General features: G+C 41.3%; 1 protein-coding gene across 2 annotated transcripts; it reads left to right on the plus strand.

Annotated features, from left to right (window-relative positions):
• Window positions 1-233: 233 nt before the first annotated feature.
• LOC143533754 (abscisic acid 8'-hydroxylase 2-like) lies at window positions 234-5,518 on the plus strand. Of its 2 annotated transcripts, XM_077028430.1 has the most exons (7): window positions 234-550; window positions 1,969-2,290; window positions 2,393-2,542; window positions 3,049-3,300; window positions 3,422-3,697; window positions 4,294-4,412; window positions 4,516-5,130. In XM_077028430.1, exons 1-7 carry the CDS (start codon window positions 318-320, stop codon window positions 4,613-4,615), a joined length of 1,452 nt encoding a protein of 483 aa, XP_076884545.1. In that variant the 5' UTR covers window positions 234-317; the 3' UTR covers window positions 4,616-5,130. The 2 variants fall into 2 exon arrangements, with proteins under 2 accessions (XP_076884545.1, XP_076884544.1); XM_077028429.1 differs by having other exon boundaries at window positions 4,294-5,518.
• Window positions 5,519-26,552: the final 21,034 nt, after the last annotated feature.

Below are 26,552 nucleotides of genomic sequence, written 5' to 3' on the forward strand. Positions count from 1 at the left end.
TTGATATACATGATATTTCTCCACCGTTAAAAAAATGTGATCTCAAAAAATTTATACTTTTCTCGTATCCATCTGCACAAACACAATAAATAAATAAATAAATAAATAGATTTAGCTCATATAATATTTGAATATTTTAATACAACCTTAATTAGTTACGGTATGAATAATTCCTCCCAACCCTACCCCACCCCATACCAGCCCCCCCCCCCCCCTCCCTCTATAAGTCTATATAATGCTAGTATTCCACCCCTCAACTTCATCAAACTAACTTCCCATTTCTACTGCTTAAAATTCGACCCCATATTTTAACCACCATGACCATGCCCATCGCCGTTGTATCGCCGCCACCGTCACTCTCTATTCTTCCCCTTGTACTGTCCGTTTTCTTTGTAATACTTGTATATAAGCTCATATGGAGGAGACACCACCTCACGCCACCAGGGAAACTCAGGCTACCGCCAGGTTCAATGGGTTGGCCTTACATAGGTGAAACTCTCAAGCTCTTCACTGAAAACCCAAACTCCTTCTTCTCTAACCGAGAAAAAAGGTTTACTACTACTATTATTATTATTCACTCTTTCATTTTCATACTATATATTGCTTTCTATATCAAACTTTGTATTACGGAATGAAAATTCCACCTTTGAATTTATCTATTCATTACCGACACCTTATAAAACGAGATATGTCTTAACCCCCCTACCGTAATAATTTACGTATTGAGTACCCATTTAAACATAGTCCGTGACTTTTGGTCCCCTCAAATAAAAGTCTAAGCTTCGCCTGCTTATTATCTCACTTAGTTAAACTACACTTCCCAGATTTATAGTACCTGAAACTCAACTTTAAACTCACAAAAAAAAATCTTTTCACATTTCAAATACTCACATGCACCTTTAGCAATTAAATTATTTACTTTTAATAATTTCAGGTTTTAACCGCTTCATAATATTATTTATTATAGTTTTTATATAAGATTGGAAAATATATTAGTATATTTGGTTTTGATGTGGACAACGATATAAGACTGGGTTATTATAATATTATATTTGTTCTAAACCCATGAATTATATTCATTATAATTACTCACATATCCGGATCCTCATCACCAATGTATAAGTTTTCATGATTTTGGTCAGGTTTGAACTTGTATATTTTTTTTTATCTATTATCAACCAAATTTAGCACAACCATTGTTAGAATCCTAGGAAAAAAAACAAAAAAACAAAAAACGAAAACAAAAAAGAAAGAAAGAACGAAAGAAGAAAAAGTGGATTATTCAAGCTAACCATCAACCTCTCAAGACATGTACTTTTTTTCAATAGGAAGAAAAGTGAAGGGTAAAAGGCTAGGAGAAAGAAATTTTATTATGTGTTTTCAGGTGATCCGTTATTCAGTGGTGAAGGGTAAAAGGCTAGGAGAAAGAAATTTTATTATTCAGTGGTGAATTTTGAATAAAAACGCGTTTGTCGGGATGAGGGATAACTCAATATGTCAAACCCTTCAATGTTCAAGCCTTCAAGCCAATTTCTTTAACAATAAAAGTACCAACCACTGTTAGAAGAAAAGTATCATTTAGTAATAATCGCATAGATTTGGATTTCTTTTTGTTAGTTTTATAGTAGTAAAAGTCTTAGTTATTACCGACACTTTCTAGTCACGAAAGTCAAAAATCCTTTTTCACAATCTTTTGCTGTGAGTATACGTTTACGGTACCCTTTAGTTAAACTTTTCACTTTTCATTTGTAGTAAACATGAAATATCTGAAAACCAATAGTTACTAATTTCATTGTTTTATTGCTATTTTCGAAGTGTCACTAATGACAAACTTTACCTAAATGGAAAAGTATGCAACTTATAACTATGAGGTTAAAAATTAGGGGAATGCCGGCCATTTTTGCCTTTTCCGGTTTTACGAAACATTCATGATATTGATGTTTGTTTTCTGTAATTTGTTCCATATAGGTACGGGAAAATATTCAAAACACACATATTGGGATGCCCATGTGTGATGGTATCAAGTCCTAAACTAGCAAAGATGGTCTTGGTGAGTGAATCACATATGTTCAAACCAACATATCCGGTGAGCAAAGAAAGGATGATAGGTCCTGAAGCTGTTTTCTTTCATCAAGGTCCGTACCATGTGCATCTCAAGAAACTGATCCAGTCATCATTTCTTCCATCCGCAATCAAAGGTTCTGTTCCCGACATTGAAGACATAGTACTCGGATTTCTTCCCACTTGGGAACATAATCATACTATCAACACTTTAACTGAGATGAAGAAGGTACATGTGTTCGATCATCTGGTACTCATGTTTGCTAGCAACTTATGTTATTGCTGACTTATAAATAACGTTTATTTGTTTGTTTGTGTTTATTGTTTATAGTGTGCTTTTGAAGTGGCAATGTTATCAGTTTTTGGGAAGAATTTGGAGTCAGAGATTGAGGGAATAAAGAGTTTGTATCAATGTCTGGAGAAAGGGTACAATTCCATGCCTTTGGATCTTCCTGCCACTCCATTTAATAAAGCAATGAAGGTATCTTTCCAAAAATAGCATCTTTTATATTCCCAAATTATCTTTAATTTATTGATCATATGTCATGAGTTCTGATTAACACATTTGCTATGGTTTTAGCAACGAAAAGCCATCTTTTAGCAACATGTTTTGCTATGAAAATGTTTGCTATAGTTTTTGCACTGGAATTTTAGCTACATTTCCTTTCGTTACTAAACCGTAGCTAAAAAGTATGCATAAATAAAAATACTTCCAGTATTTTCTATTTACAAATGTATCCAAAGTCACATAAATACATAATTTTGTAGTTAATTAATACATGTTTGTGTAGTGTTGTAATCCTATGAAACCGCCTATTTTGCCTTTGGTTATGAGTTGTTACCTTAAAACACTAGTAACAACATCCTTGTAATATATATCACATTACGATGTTAGTTAACCTTAGACATAATTAGTACACAACTTGCTGTTTTTAATTGTCCATACATATGTCATTAATGAAGTAATCTTGGGTGATGGTTTGGCAGGCAAGAAAGGCTCTACATGAGAAACTAAGGAGGGTTATAGAGAAGAGAAAGGAGAGTGGGGAGAATGGTGAAGGATTATTAGGGACATTCATGTTGTCAAATGAAGTACAAGGAAAGATGAAATTGAGTGAATCCCAAATAGCAGATAACATAATCGGGGTGATCTTTGCGGCACATGACACCACTGCAACTGCTCTAACATGGCTCATCAAATATCTACATGACAATCCTAATCTCCTCCAAGCTGTCAAGGTAATTTGTTGTTACATATTAGTTGTGAGTTATGCTTAACATACTATCCCTTTTCTTTTTTATTTGTTACACTCTCCCTGTTTTCCCCATAACTTATTTATTAAAATTGTTTCTAACATAGAGAGAACAAGAGGAAATACGGTGCAAAAGGATTAAAGCCAAGCGTGGAATTACATGGGATGATACGAGGCAGATGCCCTTAACTACTCGGGTAATACAAGAGACATTGAGAGTCGCAAGTATACTATCGTTTACATACAGAGAAGCAGTAGAAGATGTGGAAATGGAAGGATACTTGATACCAAAGGGTTGGAAAGTCCTTCCGCTCTTCAGAAGCATCCATTACTCTTCTAACTTCTTCCCTCACCCTAACAAATTCGATCCTGCAAGATTCGAGGTGATTTGCATGTTGCATTATAAATTTATGCATTCACATATACGTGTTTGTTTGTGTAATCTTTTGCTAACTAAGCCAAAGTTTGTTACGTCAAATATACTTATATATAATTTTAGAAACATAAATGTTTGGTTACGTTCCACTTTAATTAATTAAAACACACTTTAATATATACGTTGCACTTCATTGATCTAATATGATAAAAGTATAAAACCTATATATATTTATGAAATTCTCTATGTTAAATTGGTTTTGTATATATTAATAACACGTGGCATGATGGAAGCTATATACGTGTTTTAATTAATGGCATGCAAGTGCGTGTAAGGTGGTGCTTTGAGCTTTTCTTACCCCTTTGTACCAAGATTTTGTCTCGACCTCCATGAGTCCATGTTACATGTGTCTCTTCCTACATTGCATGTGTCACATGTAACGTTAGAACTTAAACATTAACATTCAAAAATGGACCACTCATTTTCTTATTTTGTGTCGGTCCTATCTCACGATCTGACTCTGAATCTCAATCAGAATCTATGTTTGGCTCATGACGTGTGGTATTATACCGTCACTTATGCGTCTGAAATGCTTGTATGCAGGTTGCACCTCAGCCCAACACATATATGCCCTTCGGGAATGGTGCCCACTCGTGTCCGGGAAGTGAACTCGCTAAGCTCGAGATGCTCATCTTCGTTCATCACCTCACCTCCACTTTCAGGCAAGTATATCGGCCAAGTCGGAAAAACTATGATATCCTTATCAAGCATGCCATGTGTTACTTTTTAACGTGTTATATTAACATTTCTATAATGTTATTGTAGATGGGAAGTGATAGGAGACGACGGGATACAATATGGGCCGTTTCCTGTACCCCAAGACGGCTTACCGATCAAAGTCTGCCCGTTAAATGAGGATAATTAACAATGTTGCGAGATTAAGGTGTACGTTGGTTTCGGGGTCAAAAGTTGTACCCTGTTAATTAAGTTGCACTTTTATTTATGATGCACATATCTCTTGTAAAAAGTGTAATTACTAAAATAGGTAGGCGGAGACAATTGAATGATTGATGATTGGGGGGGGGGGGGTCCAATATTGTGGTCACTGTAGTACGTACGGCCTGGATATCACTTGTGAATCAGGAGTAGATACAAATAAAACACCATAAAAATAGTTCAAGAAACATCATGTGTAACCTTCTGTTTTTGGGATTCAATCTCTTACATCGTATTCTTTCTAGATCAAATTTGTGTGGCATTGTGTGTGAACGTCTATTGTACAACTTTTGGTGCATGAATTACTTACACATATATATGACTTCTATTAACTACATCAACCTTGTTACACATATTAGTTAAATTGTATTACGTAGAGAATATATATAAAACTATAGCTATCTAACATCAAACATTTTTATCCGGGATAAATTAAATATGTGTATATTTGAATAAACACCAACTTCTTGTAGGTAGGGGTGAGCAAAAAACGGTCCGGAACCGTCAGAACCGAGGTACCGGAACCGAACCGGTGCCTCAGAACCGCTAATGTGTGTACCGGTTCGGTTCTCGGTTCTCAGAATTTGCATTAAACGGTTTCCGGTTCGGTTCCGGGTAAAACCGACGGTTCTAGACTTGGAACCGAAGAACCGGAATATTCAAAACTTTTTAAATAAATTTACCAATCCCCATTTTTTTATAGAGTAACTTATTAACCGGCATCTATTCAATCATTTTTTAATTCAAATCTTCTTTCTTTACGTTCAAGAACTAGCAACCATGATCAATTTTGATTTAACCTATCAAGGTAATTTAATATAAAATGATATGATCTTCCATTAATCTATCGTTGCTAATGGTTTATTTAACTTCAACACTTCGGTTTTAATAAAAAATATAACGGATGATCATGTTATAATCTAAATTAGTTTTAACGTGAAAGAAGACATACAATTGTATAAACTTGTTTTACAATTTGCAAAGTTTGCATAACTCATTTGATAAATACATGATCGAACCGGTTCTAGCCAGAACCGATTAACGTTTAGCGGTTCTGGAACCGAACCGGTTTACTATAATAGGTTTCGGTTCCAGTTCTATTTTTCACTCATTATCGGTTCCGGTTCGGTTCTCACGGTTCTGAACCGTTGCACAGCCCTACTTGTAGGTTAGTATCATAAAAAAATTACGTATTTTTTAAAAAGTTTGTTGAAGAATCACTCAACTAAATTTTTGTATATAAAAGTCTTTTGAGCATGTAAAAGAAAACATGAAAGTCCCCGAACCAAGATTTGTTACATACTTATATTAAAGTTTATAAACTTAAAAAAAAAATACATATATCTACGAAACCCCATTTAAAATATTAATGATTTGGGGTGTAACTTTTTTTCAAAAAAGTTTGAATGTTAATTAAAAATTGACTAATATATAAGGTTACAGTAACATTATTTTTAAATGTTTTCTCAAAAGTTCTAGATAAGTTTAGCGGCTTAACAAAATTAGGTAGAATAACATTTTATTTATGTTTTCTTTATATATCTAGAGGATTTGGTATGTAAAAATTAAATCTTAAGAGTTTGTTGTGAAAATTATGCTTGTTCGTTGAACTGCTACGATATTAACACATCGGATTGAATCCCATTGGTTTTTGGAGACAATATAGTATAAGTTAAGAGAATAGATAGAGACAAATAATAGTTCACGAGATCCATCAATACATACGATCTGAAGACAGATTCTAATCGATCCTGTGGAGTTGTAGAAATAAAGAAAGGATGAGAGAGTAGTGACCAGAAGATTGCCACGTTCGCCCTTGTTGGTGCACAATTTGGTGAAGGATGAGATTAGCTGGCGACCAATTCTATGAACCCTTCACATGTCACAAAAATCCTATGATATTTTTATTTTTTATTCCATAACACATGTATGACATACAATTATGTTTACGACTCTCTTATCACGTCACATGACCAAAACATAAATAAACCATTTAAGATCATTAAAATGTGACACTCATTTTATATTTGGAGGATATTATGTATTTGCTCTTATTCATCCCTTAATCGATGTTTCCTAACCGGAACGGGTGCTGAAGAAACGTGGATCGACTCACTGGTAGACGATCTACTTTCCTCGGGTGTGATTATACTATTTCACCGATGGTTTCTCTTGGATCTGGGTTCTTCCACCTACAAAATGAACAGCACCGTCAACTTACCCCTCAGAAAGGGACAGAGGGGTCCTCTTTGGGGTAACCCTCCGGTGTGAGAATAAGTATTTGTGGGAGAAGATAATAATATCAGAGTAAGGAAATCTGGAGAGTATGCTTAATAGCTGAATACTCTGTGTGATTGTGTTCCTGGATGTAACTGTCTGATTGAATGTAATTGAATATGATTGAATGTCTCTCCTTGTGGAGTTGATGCTGTATTTATAGTGCTAGGGTTTCCACTGATTGGGCTCAGCCTTGTTGGCCTCCTCCAATTGCTCTGCGCCACGTGTCCTCTGGGACACCTGGTGCTTTCTCATTTGGTTATAATCACGTGGTAGCACATGGGTTATGCTGAGTTGTCCACCTTTCATTCGGCAGCTGTCAACATCAGCATATTCTTATTCCTTAAAAAGATACCTTCTGGAAGGTTGTCTGACGTGCACAATCAAGGTTGCCCTAATCCTGATTTGGATAAGGGTGAGGTTGATTATGTGCATGTATGATATGCGCCTATCCTGAGGATGCGCGAGGTCTTCTCTTTATTCTCACGCGCAGATGTTTCATGCGCAGATGTGATATGCACAAGCATGTGATATGCGCCGCGCGCTGATGCGCCACGCGCATATGTGATATGCGTGAGCATATGTGATGCGTGAGCATATGTGATGCCTGGGCATCTGTGGTGCCTGGGCATATGATGCCTGAGCATGTGTGGTGCCTGGGCATATGATGCCTGAGCATGTGATGCATGAGCATATGTGATATGCGCCATGCGCATAGGTTTTGGCTTTGCGCCTTCGTAATGTCTTGATTTCAAGCCTCTTGTCTATATCTTGTGGGTTGACCCGCCTTGCTCGGTGTTGAGGCGGGTACATACCTCTTCAAGCCCCCCCAGTCTAATGTGTGTCTTGTCTCGCGCGAGCGAGGCAAGATAGATATTAGACTTTAACAGTTTGTTCTTTTAGTAGGGGTTTGTCTTTTTCTTCTTATTATTCACCGTTGCGCGAAATTCTATCCTTTTGGTTGCAAACGAATCGTCCCTGTACGTGGTTGGTTGTTGCTGACGTGGGCCAGTGATGGAGACGTGTCAGGCCTTTCGTGTGCTCGAGGTGCTACAGTTGCCTTTCGTGTCCCCTCATATGCTGTCAGGGACACGTGTCGCGCTCGCGTTGGTCCGTTCCTGCGAGTGGTGGCGCGTGAACTCTGGCAGCAGCCGTATAGTTTCCTTTCATGTCCCCTCACACAGTGTCAGGGACACGTGTCGCGCTCGCATTGGCTTAAACCTGCGAGTGGGGGCGCGTGAAGTCCGTTCAGCACCAAAATTTCTCTCTCCTGGGCCTATAAAAGCCAGCCCTTAGAGTTTTTTTATCCTTCATCTTCTTGTTTATTCTTCTGATCTCTTTTCTTTCTTTCTATTCCGATTACTTGTCTTCTGCTTCCAGGTGTCTGTTCTTCAGATCATCCTTTGCTCGTTGTCACAGTTGTATGTCTGATAGCTCAGACAACACAATCTCCCCCATCCATTGCCGTAGAAAATCGTTAGTAATGTCTACATTGAAGAAGACCGGCAAGGGGAAGAAGGCTGCTGAGGGCTCATCGGAGGAGGTAGGGAGGACCAAGGCCGTGAAGAGGTGGAATGAAATCCCATGCAAATTGAGGCAGGCCGATCTTGACAGCCTCATCGCCTCTCAGGGTTTTCCCCCTCTGTTTGGCTGCATGTTGCCTGTGGCCGGGCAAACGGCGGCGGACCCGCCCACCGGCTATATATCCCTTTATAGCCACTTTTTCACCCACTGCAACCTTCGTCTCCCGATGACAAGGTTTGTGGGTGCGCTGCTTAAGTTTTATGGGATTCATATATCCCAAGTCCATCCGTTTGGACTTGTGCGCATGACTCACTTTGAGTTCATGTGCAAATCCCAGCGCGAGGAGCCCACACCTCGGCGCTTTCAGTTTTTTTACAAGCCCAAGATCCAAGATTCTTGGTTCTCATTTATTCCTCGCAGTCAGAAGGTGAAGTGCTCCACTGTTTCATTCAAGAGCCTTCATGACTGGTCTGAGAGGTTTTTCTATATAAGGGCTGGTGTGATCCCCATCCGCATGACCATGCGCGTGATTTCTTCTGCGCCTGCGGATGTGGGAGTCCTCAAGAACCCAACTGGCGCCTGGGTTAAAAAGTTGACCACTGAACCATCCCCCGCCAAGAACATTTGTGAGGAGGCGCTAGTGGGGGTTGGTATGAGCAGGAGGTGGGCGGACAGCGCGACTGAGCCCGTTATCCAAGTGGACGGCTTGTGTAAGTTAATCTCATTGCTTTACTTCTGCGCGAATGCAATTCTTTTTGCTGATATCATTTGACTTGTTTTGTGCAGTCACCAAGGAGTATATCCACGCCGCATATGATGAGCATATGGAGGGTGGCTCCGTCGCGCTCGGCGCTGGGGAGGTTGGTTTCCCCGATCGCTTTGATGACATGTTCATCCCTGTTGATCTGGGATTTGTCTTCGACAGCGATGCGCCTGGTAAGCCTTTGTACTTATGCATTTTCCTTTATAATACCAAATTTTGCTAACACTTCTGTTGCGTGTATTGTAGATGCGCTCGAAAACTACGAGCTGGAGCTCGCGGAAGAGGAGGAGGAGGAGGAGGCGCCCCAACTAAAGCGTAAAGCTAAGGGGAAAACTGGCGCGGGGGCCAGTAAGAAACAGAAGAAAGATGTTGCCCCTGTTGTTCAGGATCCTCCTACTCAGGAGGGGGGATTTGGGAAAACCTAGGAGTTTACCACCAAGGTTTCCTTGTCTTCCCTGCCTCAAAAAGTGGGTAGATCTCCTGTCCACCTGAGATATGGTGCCACTACCTCCTCCCTTCGCGCGGCGGAAAAGGGAAGCGGTGTTGCGCCTTCGACAGGTATACTTTGCTTATCCTTTGCTTATCTTTTATGGTTCTATGAGCGCGATTCTGATAGAATTACTAATGAATCTTTGCTTACTCAAATGTTTGTAGAGCCGGCGACAGCGCAACAAGATGCCGAGGCTGCGCCGGAGGTCGCTTCGAAGTCCCCTGTTTTACCCTCAAAGAAGGGTAGAATGGACTTCATGGCGATGTTTGCTTCGCGAACGGAGTTGCGCCAAGGTACGTATTGCGCTCTTTTTTTTCTGACTTTCTTTTAGATTTAGTCACGAACCATTTCTTTTTGTTGATTTTTTCATAGAAGCCGTAGCTGGCGTACAAGCTGCTGGTGGCACTCCTGGCGCCGGTGCCAGCGCCGTTGGCTCTGCTCCTGCTCCTGCAAGCGATGAATCTCCCCTCATTGGGATTACTAAGGAGCAGGAGGCCGTTTTGCGCGCCGACCTGGCGGCGTCGAGACCTCCTTCACCTCCTCCTGCGCACAGCCCTCCTCGCGAGACCGATTTTGGCTCTAGGTCGCAGGAGAAAAGGCCTGTTTCCGAGGAGGAAGAGGAGTTTGAAGTTGAAGACTCCGACCGCGGTCGCGCCAGTCCTGCAGCGCCACGAGGCTTCGCGGCGGAGCCTTCTCGTGGGGCTGGCGCTGACTTTTCTGCTTCATCCCCGCAGGTATAGGTTCTTTTTTGCTCCGCTGCGCGGACTTCCATCTTAATGTGTTGACTTAGATAATTACTTTGTTTTTGCAGGAAGCCGATCACATTTACCGCCCGAGATGGACTATTACTGAAGACAGCACATTTCAGTCCATGGGTGTGTGTGCGGAATTCTGGGCTCATGCTGTGCCTCCATCTGAAAGGAGGTTCCAGGAGGACCGCGCTCGCGACGACCTGCTCAACGATCATATGTTTGCTGGGTCAGCCTTCTTTGCTGCCTCCCAAGAGCTTCGCTCTGATTACGTAAAAGTACGTGATGCTCTTGCGGAAGCCAAGCAAGAGGCTAAGGTGTCTGCTTGGCATCTTTCTGATGCTCGCGAGAGAGCTGAGAAGCTCCAAGCAGAGCTCAGTGAGAACAGAGCAAGTGCCAACAGCGCCTTCGTGAAGCGCGGTCATGAGCTTCAGGCTGCGCGGGAAAAGCTGCAGGCGGCGGAGGCGGACGCGGCCAAGTTTGCGCGCAGAGCGCGCGACTTGGAGCTGGAGGCGGAGGCGCGTGACCAAGCTCTTGTCCAGTCTATCACTGAAAAATCATCACTGGAGAGTGAGGTTGCGCGCCTGAAGAAGGAGCTGGCGGCCGCGCAGGCCGATAAAGATGAGGCCTTGGCGACGGCAGCGTCTAGCCAGGAAGCACTTGATGCTGCGTGGGCGGAAAAAGAAGAAACCTTGGCGGCAGCAGCGTCCGACAAAGTGGAGCTGAAAAAGACTAAGGAAACTGTTGAGTTATTAAACTCTCAGGTTCCTGCCCTCGAGACGTCTGTTGCTGGCCTCGCGCAGGATCGCCAATGGCTAATCTCACAGGGCATGACTCGTTGCGCTTTCGCGATGAAATACTCAGACGAGTTTCAGGCCCTTGTGATGGACTGCAACGCTGCCGCGCGCTTGGTGGGTCGAGCTGAAGGGTTTACGGATGGCTATGAATATGGCATGTTGAAGAAGAACCCATCCGAGTACCCTTATCAGAGCGACGCTGCCTGCGCGGAAATGGCCGCGATGGGGGAGAAGTATATGAATACTCCCATTCCCATCCTTGCACAGGTACTTTAACTTTAATGAGATTACTTTGATTTATTTTCGAAGTATGTGTGTGCTCATATTTTTCCTTATGATTTGCAGATATCCGCGCTTGCTGACCAGCCCGATCTCTTCGCGCTAAAGAAATTACTTGACGAGTGCGAAGGGGCTGGCGGCGGCAATGATTGCGCGGGGAATACTGCTCCTGCTAGCCGCTCTGGCGTGGCCAAAGGATCTGCTCCTGACACTGTCGTGATAGAACCCTCCATTTTTGACGAAGAACTTGACTATGGTCAGTTTGGAGATGACGAGGAGCAGGCTGCGCCAGATGCTGAGGGCGATGATGAGGATGATGAAGAGGCTGATGTCAACGTGGAGACTTGAGAAGCCCTTCATGTTTTTTATTTTTATTTGTAGTTTGTATCTCATCTTGTAAACTTGTAAATTTCAATGCTTTGGAATGAAATTTTGTTTTTCCCTTCTTCGCATCTTGCGCATTCCCATTCATCTCTTTATATCGCATGTTTGCTTGTTGAATATAAGATATGCTTGCACGTTGGAATAAGAACAAGGTTGTAAGGAATTTATTATACTTAATCCTTGTCATATTGTAAGTGATATTTCCATATCTTGATTATGTTGACACGCGCCTTGGCGTTTTCATTATTCCTCTTTTGCGCGACGTTTTCGCGCATGGAATTATGAATTTTTTAGCTTTTACGTGTCAATATGTGTTACTCAGATATCCATTACATTTTCATGCGCGACCTCGACCTGAGACCTTAACAACTATGTTTTGGCATTTGCTTTGCCTTAGTTGTGTTTAGGTATTTTTATGGTCAGGGTGCGCAGTATGTAGGATGGATGTTGTGAGTGATTTGAGCTAAGGCTCACATTATTGGGCTAAGGCCCTGACGTTTTAGAGTTAAGACTCGTTAACGCGTTTGAGCTTGAAGCTCGCGCATGTATGTTTTACTTCGTTTTATTTCATTTTGATGTCAATACAATGTTGTCATATTGCTCAAAATTAATAAAGGGAAGTGTGAAACATGTATGCAAAAGGTAATAGAATTGGGCTAAGGCCCTGACGTTTTAGAGTTAAGACTCGTTAACGCGTTTGAGCTTGAAGCTCGCGCATGTATGTTTTACTTCGTTTTATTTCATTTTGATGTCAATACAATGTTGTCATATTGCTCAAAACTAATAAAGGGAAGTGTGAAACATGTATGCAAAAGGTAATAGAATTGGGCTAAGGCCCTGACGTTTTAGAGTTAAGACTCGTTAACGCGTTTGAGCTTGAAGCTCGCGCATGTATGTTTTACTTCGTTTTTATTTCGTTTTGATGTCAATACAATGTTGTCATATTGCTCAAAACTAATAAAGGGAAGTGTGAAACATGTATGCAAAAGGTAATAGAATCCACATTAAGAGAAGATAGCGCGTATCATTATTTATAATGGCTTAAAAAGCCTTGATTACAAACTTGACATTTTTACATGAAACATTTTCTAAGCTGTGCCGCGTTCCATGCGCGCGGGATCTTCTTTCCATTCAAATCTTTTAAAGCGTATGCGCCTTTTCCCAATTCTTCCGAGACTTGATAAGGTCCCTCCCAATTGGGGGACATTTTTCCCGGGGGTATCGCGCGGCTAGCTTCATTGTTTCGAAGGACAAAATCATTTTTCTTGAAGTGGCATTCTTTCACGCGCTGGTTGTAATATTTTTCCAGCTTTTTCTTGTACTTGGCTTCACTGATGATAGCCGCCTCTCTGCGCCCTTCAAGTAAGTTGAGATCCAACCTTCTTTCGCGCTCGTTATCAATCTTGCTCATCATGAACACTCAATGGGATGGGCATCCAATTTCCGCTGGAATCATTGCCTCCGTTCCATAGGTTAGGCTGAACGGGGATTCGCCATTGCTGGTTTTGCTTAATGTCCTGTGTGCCCACAGGACATTAGGTAGCTCTTCGACCCAAGAATGGGATTCTCCCTCCAACCTTTTCTTCAGCCCATTTAACAAGCTTTGGTTCGCGCGTTCCACTTGTCCATTCCCCTGAGGGTGATAAACTGAAGTGAAAATTTGGCTGATGCGCAATTCCTTGAGCCAGCTGGATATCTTCTTGTCAGTGAATTGCTTGCCATTATCGCTCACAATTTCCATGGGCAAGCCAAAACGGCATATGATGTGGCTCCAGATAAACTGCTTCATCGCTTCGGCTGTTATTTTTGCTAGTGGCTTGGCTTCAACCCATTTTGTAAAATAATCTACTGCCACTACCAAAAATTTTACTCGCCCAGGCGCTTGCGGTAGGGGACCCACAATATCGATTGCCCATTTGTGGAAAGGCCATGCAGAGGTCACCGGAATCAAGTTGTTCTTTGGCCGCATGGTGTTTGGCGCATAGCTCTGACATGCTTTGCATTTTTGGATCTCTTTTAGAGCGTCCAAGTACATGCCAGGCCAATAGTAACTTGGCAACCACCATGCGCGGGCCAGCATGTATTCCACAGATTCCTTCATGTATCTCTCTGATCACATAGCTTGCTTCCTCAGCATCTAGGCATTTCATGAGCGGCCCAAGATAAGAGCGTCGATATAATGTACCATCAAGCAGTTCATAGTTCTGCGCCTTGTGTCTTATCTTCCTCGCTTGCGCGCGATCATCTGGTACCTTTCCCTCCTTCAAGAATTCCATTATTGGAGTTATCCATGATGAAGGGGTTGTATGAGTTACCAGGACAGACTTCGCTACCACCGACGGGTTGCTCATTACTTCTACTCTGACATCTTTGCCAAAGTGATCGAAGCTGGTTGATGCCATCTTGCTCAGCGCGTCAGCAGATTTGTTTTCACTGCGCGGAATATGAATGATTCTAAAGCAGTCAAATTGCTCGATGAGCTTTTTCGCCTGCTCTAGATACAGAGGCATGGTGTTCTCCTTGGCATCATAAAGGCCATTGACCTGTGCTGCTACCAAGTATGAATCAACATGTGCCTCTAGCTTTTTCACTCCGAATTTGTGCGCGATGCGGAGGCCAGCCAGCAAGGCTTCATACTCTGCTTCATTGTTGGTGCTCTTGAAGTCCAACCTGATGGCGTAAGTATATTCATGATTCTCTGGATCCACCAGCTTGAGGCCTGCGCCAGACCCTTCGTTGTTTGAAGCTCCGTCAGTGAACAAACTCCAAACATTTTCTTCATCATTGGCTCGCGGAGGGTCTACCTCGCGCTGAGCCTCTTCAATTTTTTCTTCAGGGACTTCTGCAATGAAATCAGCCAAGACTTGTCCCTTTATTGCTGGACGGGGCTTATAGGCGATCGTGTGCTCACCTAATTCCAGCGCCCACTTTGTCAGCCTTCCCGAGAGCGCGGGGCGCCGCAAGACTTGCTGGATGTTGTAACCAGTCAGAACTTCAATGGGATGACCATTGAAATATCTATGAAGCTTGCGCGACGCGTGTGTTAGTGACAAAACCAACTTTTCCATGATGGAGAAGCGCGTCTCAGGATCTGTCAGCACCCGACTCACATAGTATATTGGCGTTTGGATTCCCTTGCGATCCACCAATAATACTGCGCCGATGGCGCGCTCTCCTGCTGATAGGTACAATGTCAAAGTTTCACCAGGAAGTGGAGCTGTGAGCGCGGGCAAATTTATCAAACTTTCTTTTATCTCACTGAAAGCTTGCTCGGCCTCAGGAGTCCATTTGAATTGGCTTTTCTTTAAGCAATTCCTCAATGTGTTGACAAATGGGGTAGATTTGCTTGCATGGTTCGCTAGGAACCTGTTGATTGAGACCAATCTACCATTCAGCTTCTGGACTTCTTTCATGGTGGATGGCGAGGGCATGTCAAGGATGGCCTCCACCTTCTCAGGGTTCACCTTGAAACCATCCTTGGTGACCATTACACCTAGAAATTTTCCCTCTAGTACGCCGAAAGTGCATTTGCTCGGATTGAGCTTCATGTTAACTTCCTTTAGGCGCCCAAGGGTTTCTTCGATGTCTTTGAGCATTTGCTTTTCCTCCCTACTTTTGATCACCAAATCGTCCACATTGACTTCTAGGTTTCTTCTAATTTGCTCGCTGAAAACGGCATCCATAAGTCTTTGGTAGGTGGCTCCCGCATTCTTCAAACCAAAGGGCATTTTTGTGTAACAAAAAACACCCTTGTCGGTTCTGAAGGCGGTCTTGTCCTCGTCTTGTGGTGCCATTTGAATCTGGTGATAGCCCTTGTAGGCATCCAGGAAACATTTGAGCTTGAATGGCGCCACGGAGTCCACCTTTGCGTCGATGTTTGGGAGGGGGTAACAATCTTTTGGGCACGCTTTGTTGAGGTCTTTGAAGTCAATGCACATCCTCCACGACCCGTTACTTTTCTTTACCATCACAGGATTGGCTACCCATGTCTGGTATCGTATCGGGCGGATGATGTTTGCGCGCAATAGATCCTCAACCTGCTCATTCATGGCCCTCGCCTTCTCATCCCCCATGACTCTCTTCTTTTGAGCAATTGGCTCTATAGACTTGAACGTGTTGAGAGAATGTTGCGCCAGGTCTCGCGGAACCCCAGTCATATCAGAGTGTTGCCACGCGAAGACCGACATATAGGCTGTGAGTAACCTTTTCATTCTCAACCTCGTGTCGTCTGATATCGTAGCGCCAATTGTGATTTTCTGCTCCGGGAATTTTGGGTTGAGAATCCATTCCTCTGGCGCGTTGTCTGCCATTGGAAGTTTCATTCTCCCCTCCCGCGGAGAACTTGTCACTGCGCACAAATGATCTCGGTATACAAAAGTTACACCTGTTGGTGTTGGGAACCCCAATGCGCCGTGCGCTGGCGACGGTATGGCGTTGAATTGGGCAATCGTTTCCCTACCCAAGATCATATTGTGGCATGAAGTGGTGGGCAAGACCAAGAAGTTGACAACTTCGGCTCGCTTGTGTTTTTCATCCACCATAGTTAGCTCAAATTGTATTTGACCTAGGGGATGAATGATTTCATTTGAAACACCAGAGATTGGTGCATTCACAATTTCAAGCCTTGCTTGGTCTGCCGGATCCAGTTTCCTGAAACATTGCTCATACATGATGTCTGACTCGCTGCCAGTGTCCACCAGGACTTTTGACACTTCGTAATGAGCAATGTGTGTAGTGATGACCAGAGGACTGCTAATTGAAGGGCCTCCCCTGATTCTTGGGAAGATTACTTGTTGTTCGCGCCAATCTCCTTGGATTTGCGCGCTTCTCTTTCTTGATATTTGCCCTTGCCTTCCTCCCTCAGCTACACAGATTCTTTTGTACTTTTTGCTGGCTGAGGCTCCTGATTGTTCATTTTCTGGTCTTGAGTTTTTTACCAGGTGAGCCAGCTTGCCTGATTTCACATCCTTCTCAATTGCATCCTTCAAGTGGTGGCATGCATCAGTGTTGTGTCCTGTGGACTTGTGAAATTCACAGTACTTGCCACTGTCTGATGGTCCCTTGTAGTGTAGTGGCTTGGGGCTTTTGAATTGGACATTCTCAGTGCTTAACACCTGTGAAGGCGTTTTAGTGAGGGGAGTCCATATTCTTGGCAGAGGTCTGCTAGGATCTCTGCCGCCCTCCCTCTTGTCACCCTCCACGCGACTACGAACGTCTTTTTGGGGCTAGGGTGAGGTTGGTTGCGCCTGCTTTTCTGCGGAAGAAAAACTGGTTGGTTGCAACCTGGACCATACAGAGTTCTGTTTGCCCCTTTTTTCTTTGCTGCGCGGTGACTCAGCTTGATGCGCTCTTTCTCTTGCCCTATCTTGGGCAATTTGTTTTTCATTTCTCGCGAAAACTCGCGATGCTTCCATTAACTTGGCCCACGTGGTGGGAATGCCATCTCTGCTTACGAGAGCTCGGCGGAGTTGATCACTGCGCGCGCCTTGTATAAAGGCCACGCGCAATAGTTGCTCAGTGATACCTCCGATTGCCAGAGACTCCTGATTGAAACGAGTGATGTAGTCTTCAATCGTTTCATCATTCCTGCGCACGCAGTGCATGATGTCATCAGGGTCGCGCGTGTGTCTGCGCTGCTGTACGAAGTGGGCTTGGAACTTTTCCAATAGTTCCTCGAACCCATCAATTTGCCCAGTCGGCAAGCTCTCGAACCAGACACGCGCCGCGCCCGTGAGGCAGCGAGCAAACATGTGACACCATGTTGGCATCGTCCAGCTCTCTAGGTTTCCCGTGTTGTAAAAACCTTGCAAGAAATCGTCTGGATCTGTTGTGCCGTCATATTTGCCCAAACCACTTGGCATCTTAGTTTTGTGCTGGATGGGAGCCTTCGCGATGCGCTCAGTGAACTTTGAACGTTTCACCAAGATGGCTGGTCTGTACGGTGTGGTTACGTCCACTTGCCCTCTAACTGGTGGGCTGTACGGTATGTGCAGATCTTGATCGGCTCTGGCTCCAGGCGCCATGTTTACAGGCGCGCGGAGCTGTGAGCCTCCTGCATGAGTATCTCGCGTCTTCCTCATGCTGTGCACTTCTTCATCACTGAACTCAGTGTGTGCAGTGTGAACAGAATGTCCTTCTTCCGGCGCCCGCGGCCTTTTTGTTCCATGAACAGTTTGCTTATCAAACGCTTGCCTTTGTGTTAAGTCGGCTAGCTTTTTCTGTTTGACCATCTCATTGTACTTGTCCATTAGACGCCGCTGCTCGTTTATGAGCCATTCTTTAGGATCATTTGTTTCATCTTCTGGACCCATTGGTCCTTTTTGTTTCGCGCCGGCAAGATTTTGTAACGTGAGATCGTCTGGAGGAGTTTCAGTCTGGCCGTGAGGAGTTGTGATGAAGGGACGGTTACTGGTGGTGCGCGTAGAATCACGCGGCCCCCTCAGAAACTGCTGTCCCTCATTAACATCCTCAAGTTCAATATCCTCCAGAACTTGATCAACGTTATGAACGCCAGAAACCATGGTGATTTATTTTTATATATAGATCTGATGAGATCTGATTGCCGTTGTAACAGTGGATGGCGCCAATGAAGAAACGTGGATCGACTCACTGGTAGACGATCTACTTTCCTCGGGTGTGATTATACTATTTCACCGATGGTTTCTCTTGGATCTGGGTTCTTCCACCTACAAAATGAACAGCACCGTCAACTTACCCCTCAGAAAGGGACAGAGGGGTCCTCTTTGGGGTAACCCTCCGGTGTGAGAATAAGTATTTGTGGGAGAAGATAATAATATCAGAGTAAGGAAATCTGGAGAGTATTGCTTAATAGCTGAATACTCTGTGTGATTGTGTTCCTGGATGTAACTGTCTGATTGAATGTAATTGAATATGATTGAATGTCTCTCCTTGTGGAGTTGATGCTGTATTTATAGTGCTAGGGTTTCCACTGATTGGGCTCAGCCTTGTTGGCCTCCTCCAATTGCTCTGCGCCACGTGTCCTCTGGGACACCTGGTGCTTTCTCATTGGTTATAATCACGTGGTAGCACATGGGTTATGCTGAGTTGTCCACCTTTCATTCGGCAGCTGTCAACATCAGCATATTCTTATTCCTTAAAAAGATACCTTCTGGAAGGTTGTCTGACGTGCACAATCAAGGTTGCCCTAATCCTGATTTGGATAAGGGTGAGGTTGATTATGTGCATGTATGATATGCGCCTATCCTGAGGATGCGCGAGGTCTTCTCTTTATTCTCACGCGCAGATGTTTCATGCGCAGATGTGATATGCACAAGCATGTGATATGCGCCGCGCGCTGATGCGCCACGCGCATATGTGATATGCGTGAGCATATGTGATGCGTGAGCATATGTGATGCCTGGGCATCTGTGGTGCCTGGGCATATGATGCCTGAGCATGTGTGGTGCCTGGGCATATGATGCCTGAGCATGTGATGCATGAGCATATGTGATATGCGTGAGCATACGTGATATGCGCCATGCGCATAGGTTTTGGCTTTGCGCCTTCGTAATGTCTTGATTTCAAGCCTCTTATCTATATCTTGTGGGTTGACCCGCCTTGCTCGGTGTTGAGGCGGGTACATACCTCTTCAGGTGCATTGATCACCTTGTCAATTCAGTAAGGGCTACAATCATGATTTGTAATATTAACTAAGCATGAAACTTGTAACTCCCAAATCTTTGGATATTTCAATATGATATAAATAAACATAAATAATTGGCGGAATATATTGTTTTTGGTGATTTAAGAAACAATAAGATGAAGGACAAGATGAGCACAATATAGCATCAATGAACACGGTTTTATTAAGCAAAACCGTCTAGTACATAAGTTGTAGACTCATTTAAAACGCAACCCTAACAACAAACTAAATATAAAGTTGCATACATGCCCAAAGGCACGACCCAAAGCCCATAGAACCCATCAAAATCACCATAGTGGTGATTTCGGTGTTCCAATTACAAAACCAAAAACATATTTTCACAATCTTAAATCTCTAATTTAACCCTAACAATCCCCCCTTGGTTTATGATTGTTCTTGCTTAAGGTCTTGTCACCAAATGCACATCTACTGATCCTTCACCAGCCCCAACCCATATCTTGTTATTGATTATTGTTGCCACCAATGTAGTATATTCTTTATTGCAGCTTCAAAAATTGGTTCTTCCTCAATTTGAAAACGTGCTAAAGTATGTTTATCTCATTCCCCAAACTTCAGTAAATACTTAGGATCAACAAATCTGAACTGACTTTTACCATGACTAACAATAGCACAAGCCATTTTTGAGTCATAACATCAAAACTGCATATCATCTAATGATCCATCCTCTATCCTTTTAGCGACTGGTAGCAACTTAAATTTTTTGTAGCAGGCCACATAACACTCTTAACAGTCTTGTTGGTAAGGATCAATAACTCCTTTTGTCTTCTTCACACATGATTATGCCATCGTCATCCCAAAAAATTCGGACTCAACTTATTATTCAAGAATGTTAAAGAAATTCTATGCCTTATTAACACTTCCTGGATTCTGAAATGGAGCATGAAATAGTTTAGTCAAATCCGCCTTTGTCTAGGAACTAAAGTCAGTTTCATCCTTGTAATACTAATTAGTGCTACCACTCTTCCTCTTCGCGAGCCAAAAATTATTCTAAGAATGAAATCCCTACATCAAAAAAATCTCGCCCGATCCCCATACACATCATAGTAACATTTGTTTACATTCACGTTCTGGATGATTGTATGACATGATATTCCGATTAGAACTATTCATAACAACATATTGTCCTTAGCTAACTGAGAACCTGGTATCACTTTCACCTACTGAATACTGATTAAATTATGTTAATACAACACGATCACTAGGTGTAGGACGAGAATCATCTTCAGAGGCAGCAAACTCTGAAAACACATCATTTCCAGCTCCAAATCCAGATCCATCAAAACCTTTCCAAAGTCTTTATTTCATATTTTGCTTCATATCAAAGAACATGGTAGTTAAACCACCAAGATTAGCCTCCAATTCCATAATCTTTGCATATTTGTTAGCATTACTCTTCTCTAAATCATTGATTCTAACATCTTTCCCCACAGACTCTTGCTCGAGCGTAAAGACCTTGTCTTGTAATGCATGGACGTCAATAGGGTTCAGGTTCAAATTGAAAACCCTTACCCTTTGATTGCCAAAAGTATTCTTGTAAATTAAGAATACGAGCAAATGCAGCAGCAATAGTAGAACTTTGAGGAACCGCTTGAGCGGACAAACTGGATGCTCACAAATGACAGGCTTAATTATAACGGGTGTTTTGTCAACAGGGGTAAGAATAAGAGGCTGAACTTCAAGTTCACATTTACCCGTCATAGGCATATCTGTTTGGCTTTGGTCTTGACTTTGCTACAAAACACTTGATCTTGGATCTCTTCTTCTTCTTCTTCTTCTTCTTCCTCAGAATAAGACCAACGTCTACTTCCTATGCAACTTCATCTTGATCACTCTGAATAACATGAACAAATTTAGGAGGCTTCAATGTTGTTCTTTGCAACCTTTCTTTAACAATATCAATCTTATCTGGAGTAGGTACCTGCTTCCGAATGTGTACCTGATGTTGTATCTTCCATAGGTTGGGCTGGAGATTCTTCATGAATGTCTTCCTCATCATCGGTTAGTACAATATTCTTAGACTCAAGAGTAACTTATTGAGAAGGTAAATCATGTTCTTTAGCCACCTCTACATTCACTTGAACTTCTTGCTCAACTTTTTCTACAACCTTAGTTTCAACAAACTTCCCAAATTTTACCAAGGCTTGAATACCTTGATAAGTAACCTTTGCTCCCTTTCTCTTCTGCCTCATTAACCCAAACGTGTTTGGCCCCATTCCTTTAATATCTAGAGTCTCCACTATTTTCTCCATATTCGGATAATGAACATCTAAAATAATCTAAATGAATCTACGGTACATCAAGAACATCTATTTCTTGTTTCCTTTCAAATTTCCAATCTCATCTCATCAAATATAAACTTTGAAAAATTGTAATCCCATTACATGATTAGTTCAATAAAAACCGATGACTTCACTTGATGTATCTTATCAGTTCCTCCCTTGTTAGCAGCAAAACACATAAAAAACGCGTGACAAAAATATCTTAAATACAGATGTTGCAGTTTCCTGTTGACTGGAGGATAGGTTCCCTCATATTAGGGATGACAACGAGCTAGGTTCGGGGCCGGGTATTGCTAATCCCATACCCATACCCGGTTATAAAATACAGTCCCATACCCAGCCCATTACCTGTCGGGTAATTACCCACGGGTATCGGGGTTGGTAAAATAATCCGTTAGGATTTCTAAGTATATTTTTTTTTACCATTATAGTTATCGTATATATTTTTATCTATATATCAACTATTACAAACTAAAATATGGCACATTGCATCCATATAAACATTACCATAGATAAATAATAGTACTATCACTTTTGTATAACTTTATGTATAAACTTGATTACGTATAAAACACAAATAATATTTTTAATACATATCTTAATTACAAAAGGTTAAGTAAAAATAAAATTAATGATAAAATTTTTTTTGGGTTTTTACTTCGGGTATATAGATCGGGTAAACATGTATGTCTTTCCGGGTAATTGGGTCGGGTATCACCAAATCCCAATACCCCATACCCGAACCGTACCCGTGAAAATTTTTCAACACTAATACCATACCCGGCCAATATCATCCGGGATTTGGGTATACCCATCACGAATGCTTCGGTTTTCGAGTATACCCATTGGGTTTAGGTGATTTTGTCATCCCTACCTCATATCCCATTCTTTGCATTATTTCAATAACGACTTCTTTTGGATATTCAGTAGGATGATAGGGTAAATCTCCAAACAATAAGGAGTCTCTAATATAAGTCTCTAGTATATCAACATTCTTCTTCCAAACTGTAGCTTCGATAGTACCAGCTCCCTTGCTCATCGTGGATTATGAGAAGCTGATTTCCAAAAATCATTTATCAAGTCACTGTCGATGACTGGGGTTTTCTTGAATGATGTGTGTAATTCTACATGTGTTCAAACCCACGATAAGTGACCTGAACTTTTTGTGTGCCTTAGGAAGATCAAAAAAGTAAGTAAGTAGTAACATTGTAAGAATCAACAAACTTCAAAGGAGCCTGATAGGCCATATTCTGCACAAAACTTTCCAAATGACAATATATTAATGATGATATAATGATATGAAAGGCTCTGGTCTGGTGCCCTACATTGCCGTTGGATTTACTCATAAACATAGTTCTGAATATCATAGTGAATTAAAAACTTTCACGGAATATAAAAATGTCAACCATTCGTTACATAATTCTCAAATTCAAACAAATATTAAAACATGAATTTAAGTCCAAACATCACTAAATGTTATAACTTCAAATCTTCATATGCCTGCTTCTTTACTCTTCTATCATGTGTGTTTCTCAAGCTAGCTGCTTCACTCTTTTTGCCTACGTGTATACTAAAAGTCAGCTATGCTGAGTGAGTTCTAGTTAAATGGGTAACACACATTACACTCACATTCTTACGCATACGTATCCGAGGACACATATTACTTTCTTATCTTTCTTTCGTTCTTACATACATGCATACATTCATACTTTTGTACTTTCATATCTTCATACTTTTATTCTTTCATATGCCATACGTACTATCTCTACGTTTTAAAAAGCATATCGCCATACTTCCTCGGATATTTTTAGGGCCAGGTCCCTTCTTCCTCGGATATTATTAGGGACTGGTCACTTCTTCCTCGGATATTGTTAAGGTCCGGTCCCTTCTTCCTCGGATATTATTAGGGTCTGGTCCTTCTTTTATGATAACCATACAACCATACATCTGCCTCAGATATTATTAGGTTCCGGTCCCTTCTGCATCAGATAACCATATATAATTTACCATAAAATCATACATATGCTGGATATATATAAATATATATACAGATCTATCTACTCTAACCCATTTCTACATTCATACATCATTCATTTATCATTCACAAGACATTCTTCTAGAATACACTTACCACTTAAGGTAAGTATATTAACTTATCACATCGAGTATGCACACATCCCCAAAACACACAACAAGGAAATGGGGCTAGAAACTCACCTGAATCTGGTTCCTTTTTGAGTTTATGGTTACACCTCCTCGCTGGGCACGACTAACTTTGTACAATCTACAAAAATCACTTACCTACTTCTAACCAAAATCATATTACTAGGTTAGTAAAACCCCTAACGAACAGGGTTTCAGGGGCAGCGCCCTTGGAAGCGAGGTCCTCTAGGTGGCATCCCCTAGCAGGGTCCAAGGGGAAAAACCCCTGCTGGGGTTATTTTCATTAACAAGTCTTTACTAAAAATTCTTTAGAAAAATGACTTTTCATGAATTTGAGTGAAGTTCAGTCGAGTTGAACATAGTCTATTCTAATCGATTCGAGTCTCAACTGAGTCGAGTTTCAATATAGTCGAGTCTCAATCGAGTCGAGTAATATCAACTCAAGTCGAGTCTAATTGAGTCGAATTTCATTGAATCGAGTCGAGTTTCATTGGGTCAAGTCGTGTTTTCTCGATTCGATTCCAGTTGAATCGAAATCCAATTTCAATTTAAAACTTGTTTTTTTCATGCCTTTTAGCTATATTCGTTTTCTTTCGCCCATCCAAGGCCCGTCTTAAAACCCCAATGAGTTTTGGGTCATAACAATCTCTTATTTTTTCTTTTACACAGACCGAACGATACCAGGTTGTTTTCGTCTCAAATCTGTTAACAAGTTTCTTACAAAGTCTAAAGTTTTCCTACTAGTTTTAGTCCTATTTTATCTTTCTAGCAAAGTATTTTGCAAACTGATATGAAATACATAACCTTTAAACTAAAACTTACCTCTTTCGGCTCGGTTTTTGCTTCGGACCTGATTCAATACGTGAATGCACGTGTTTTGATAGTTGTTTGGTGAAGTTTCCACGCGAAATATAACCTTCTTTACTTTGGATCAGGGTCCGAATGATAGGAGGGTGTTTGTGTGTGTTTTTGAGTGTGTATGGAGGCTAGGTGGTAGAATGAGGGTTTAGGGAGGTTTATGGTTCTTATATAGGATAAGTTCAGGGATCTTAAGGCCCATAACCATCCCATAATCCATCTTTTATTTCCAAGGCCACAACCAAACGTATTGTCATTTAACTTATTTAAATAATAACGCACAATTAAATAAGCAAAATCCATTTATTTATTATTTTAAAAGTAAAATGTTACATAATATAGATAATAATAAATAATAATAATAATAATTCTTAAATCAAAAATAAAATTTCAACATTAACCGAAAACACTTGGTTTTCGATATTCAAAATGTGCTCAACATCCAACAAATTTTCGGTATTTTATGGTTTTTGGTTTCCTTGATGTTTTCGAGACTTATGAGTTTTCGAGTTTTGTGAGTTCTCAGAATCATTCCGAGAACACTTAGTTTTTGGGTTTATGTGGGTTATCGGGTTTAACCCAAAGATATCAACTGAAATCTCGGAAAACCCCTCAAATTATGTGCATGGTCATCATACCTAACCCAAGAAACCTCCATGATCGACATGTAAACCCTTTAATTACACCCTCAAATAACACACAAACTCTAAACTGAGATTAGATTTCTGATTGCGACAAGCAATCAAACACATCCAGACCATGATCATGTTATCATGTGAGTTGATCAAGGTGTCATCAAGCCGAAAACCCTAGTCATCGTATTTCAAGAACTCTTACGGAAATCAAACCTGCAACGACCAATACAACAGACATACCTATAGTTAATTCACAAACACTTGATAGTCAACGCGATGCAAATACAAATTCGGAGAAATACTTTTGAGAGAAAGAGATTTTAGTGTTGGTTAAGTGTTTGGATACTGATGATCAGTTTACGTGAACCAGGGGTTTTAAACCTCTTAAGTCCACAAACCCATTATTTTGGGAACTAAACAATCTATGGTGGGTCAGCTGAAATTAAGATACCCATTCTTGTTATAATACTGTTCCATTCAAAATCTCGTTTCGACTTCGATCAAATATAAAAAGAAGTAAAATAAGAAAAAACATATAAAGATAAAAAAAAAAAGTTTATTATAAATTAAAACTGATTTACTTATTATACATAGACTAGCATTTTTAAGATTTTGGCATCAAATCGTTATGAGCATGTCAAGGAGCGCTTATCGTGTAACACCCCGTAACCGCAGCGGAAACGTAAACGGGATGCAACAGACACGTCTGATATCAACAGCATTGCTTATAAAGAAAACACCACTACATTAATTCACACCATATTACATTGTTCCGAGTTTAGTTACCGTCTAGGCGTTAACACATAAGTTTTACCAACAGTACATTAACATAATTAATACAAAAAGATCATTAAGCTTCCACAAAAAGCACGCATCATCAAGCATGTAGCAATTATTCCAGTTTGGGAGTACCTAGAAAGCATGTAAAGAAAACGGGTCAACTATGAATAGTTGGTGAGTTTCACTAATTAAAATAACAGTGAC

This window comes from Bidens hawaiensis, unplaced genomic scaffold (assembly GCF_021521415.1).
Source record: "Bidens hawaiensis isolate Kalapana, Puna unplaced genomic scaffold, B.hawaiensis_p1.1 tig00009863_1, whole genome shotgun sequence".
Classification (NCBI taxonomy): domain Eukaryota; kingdom Viridiplantae; phylum Streptophyta; class Magnoliopsida; order Asterales; family Asteraceae; genus Bidens; species Bidens hawaiensis.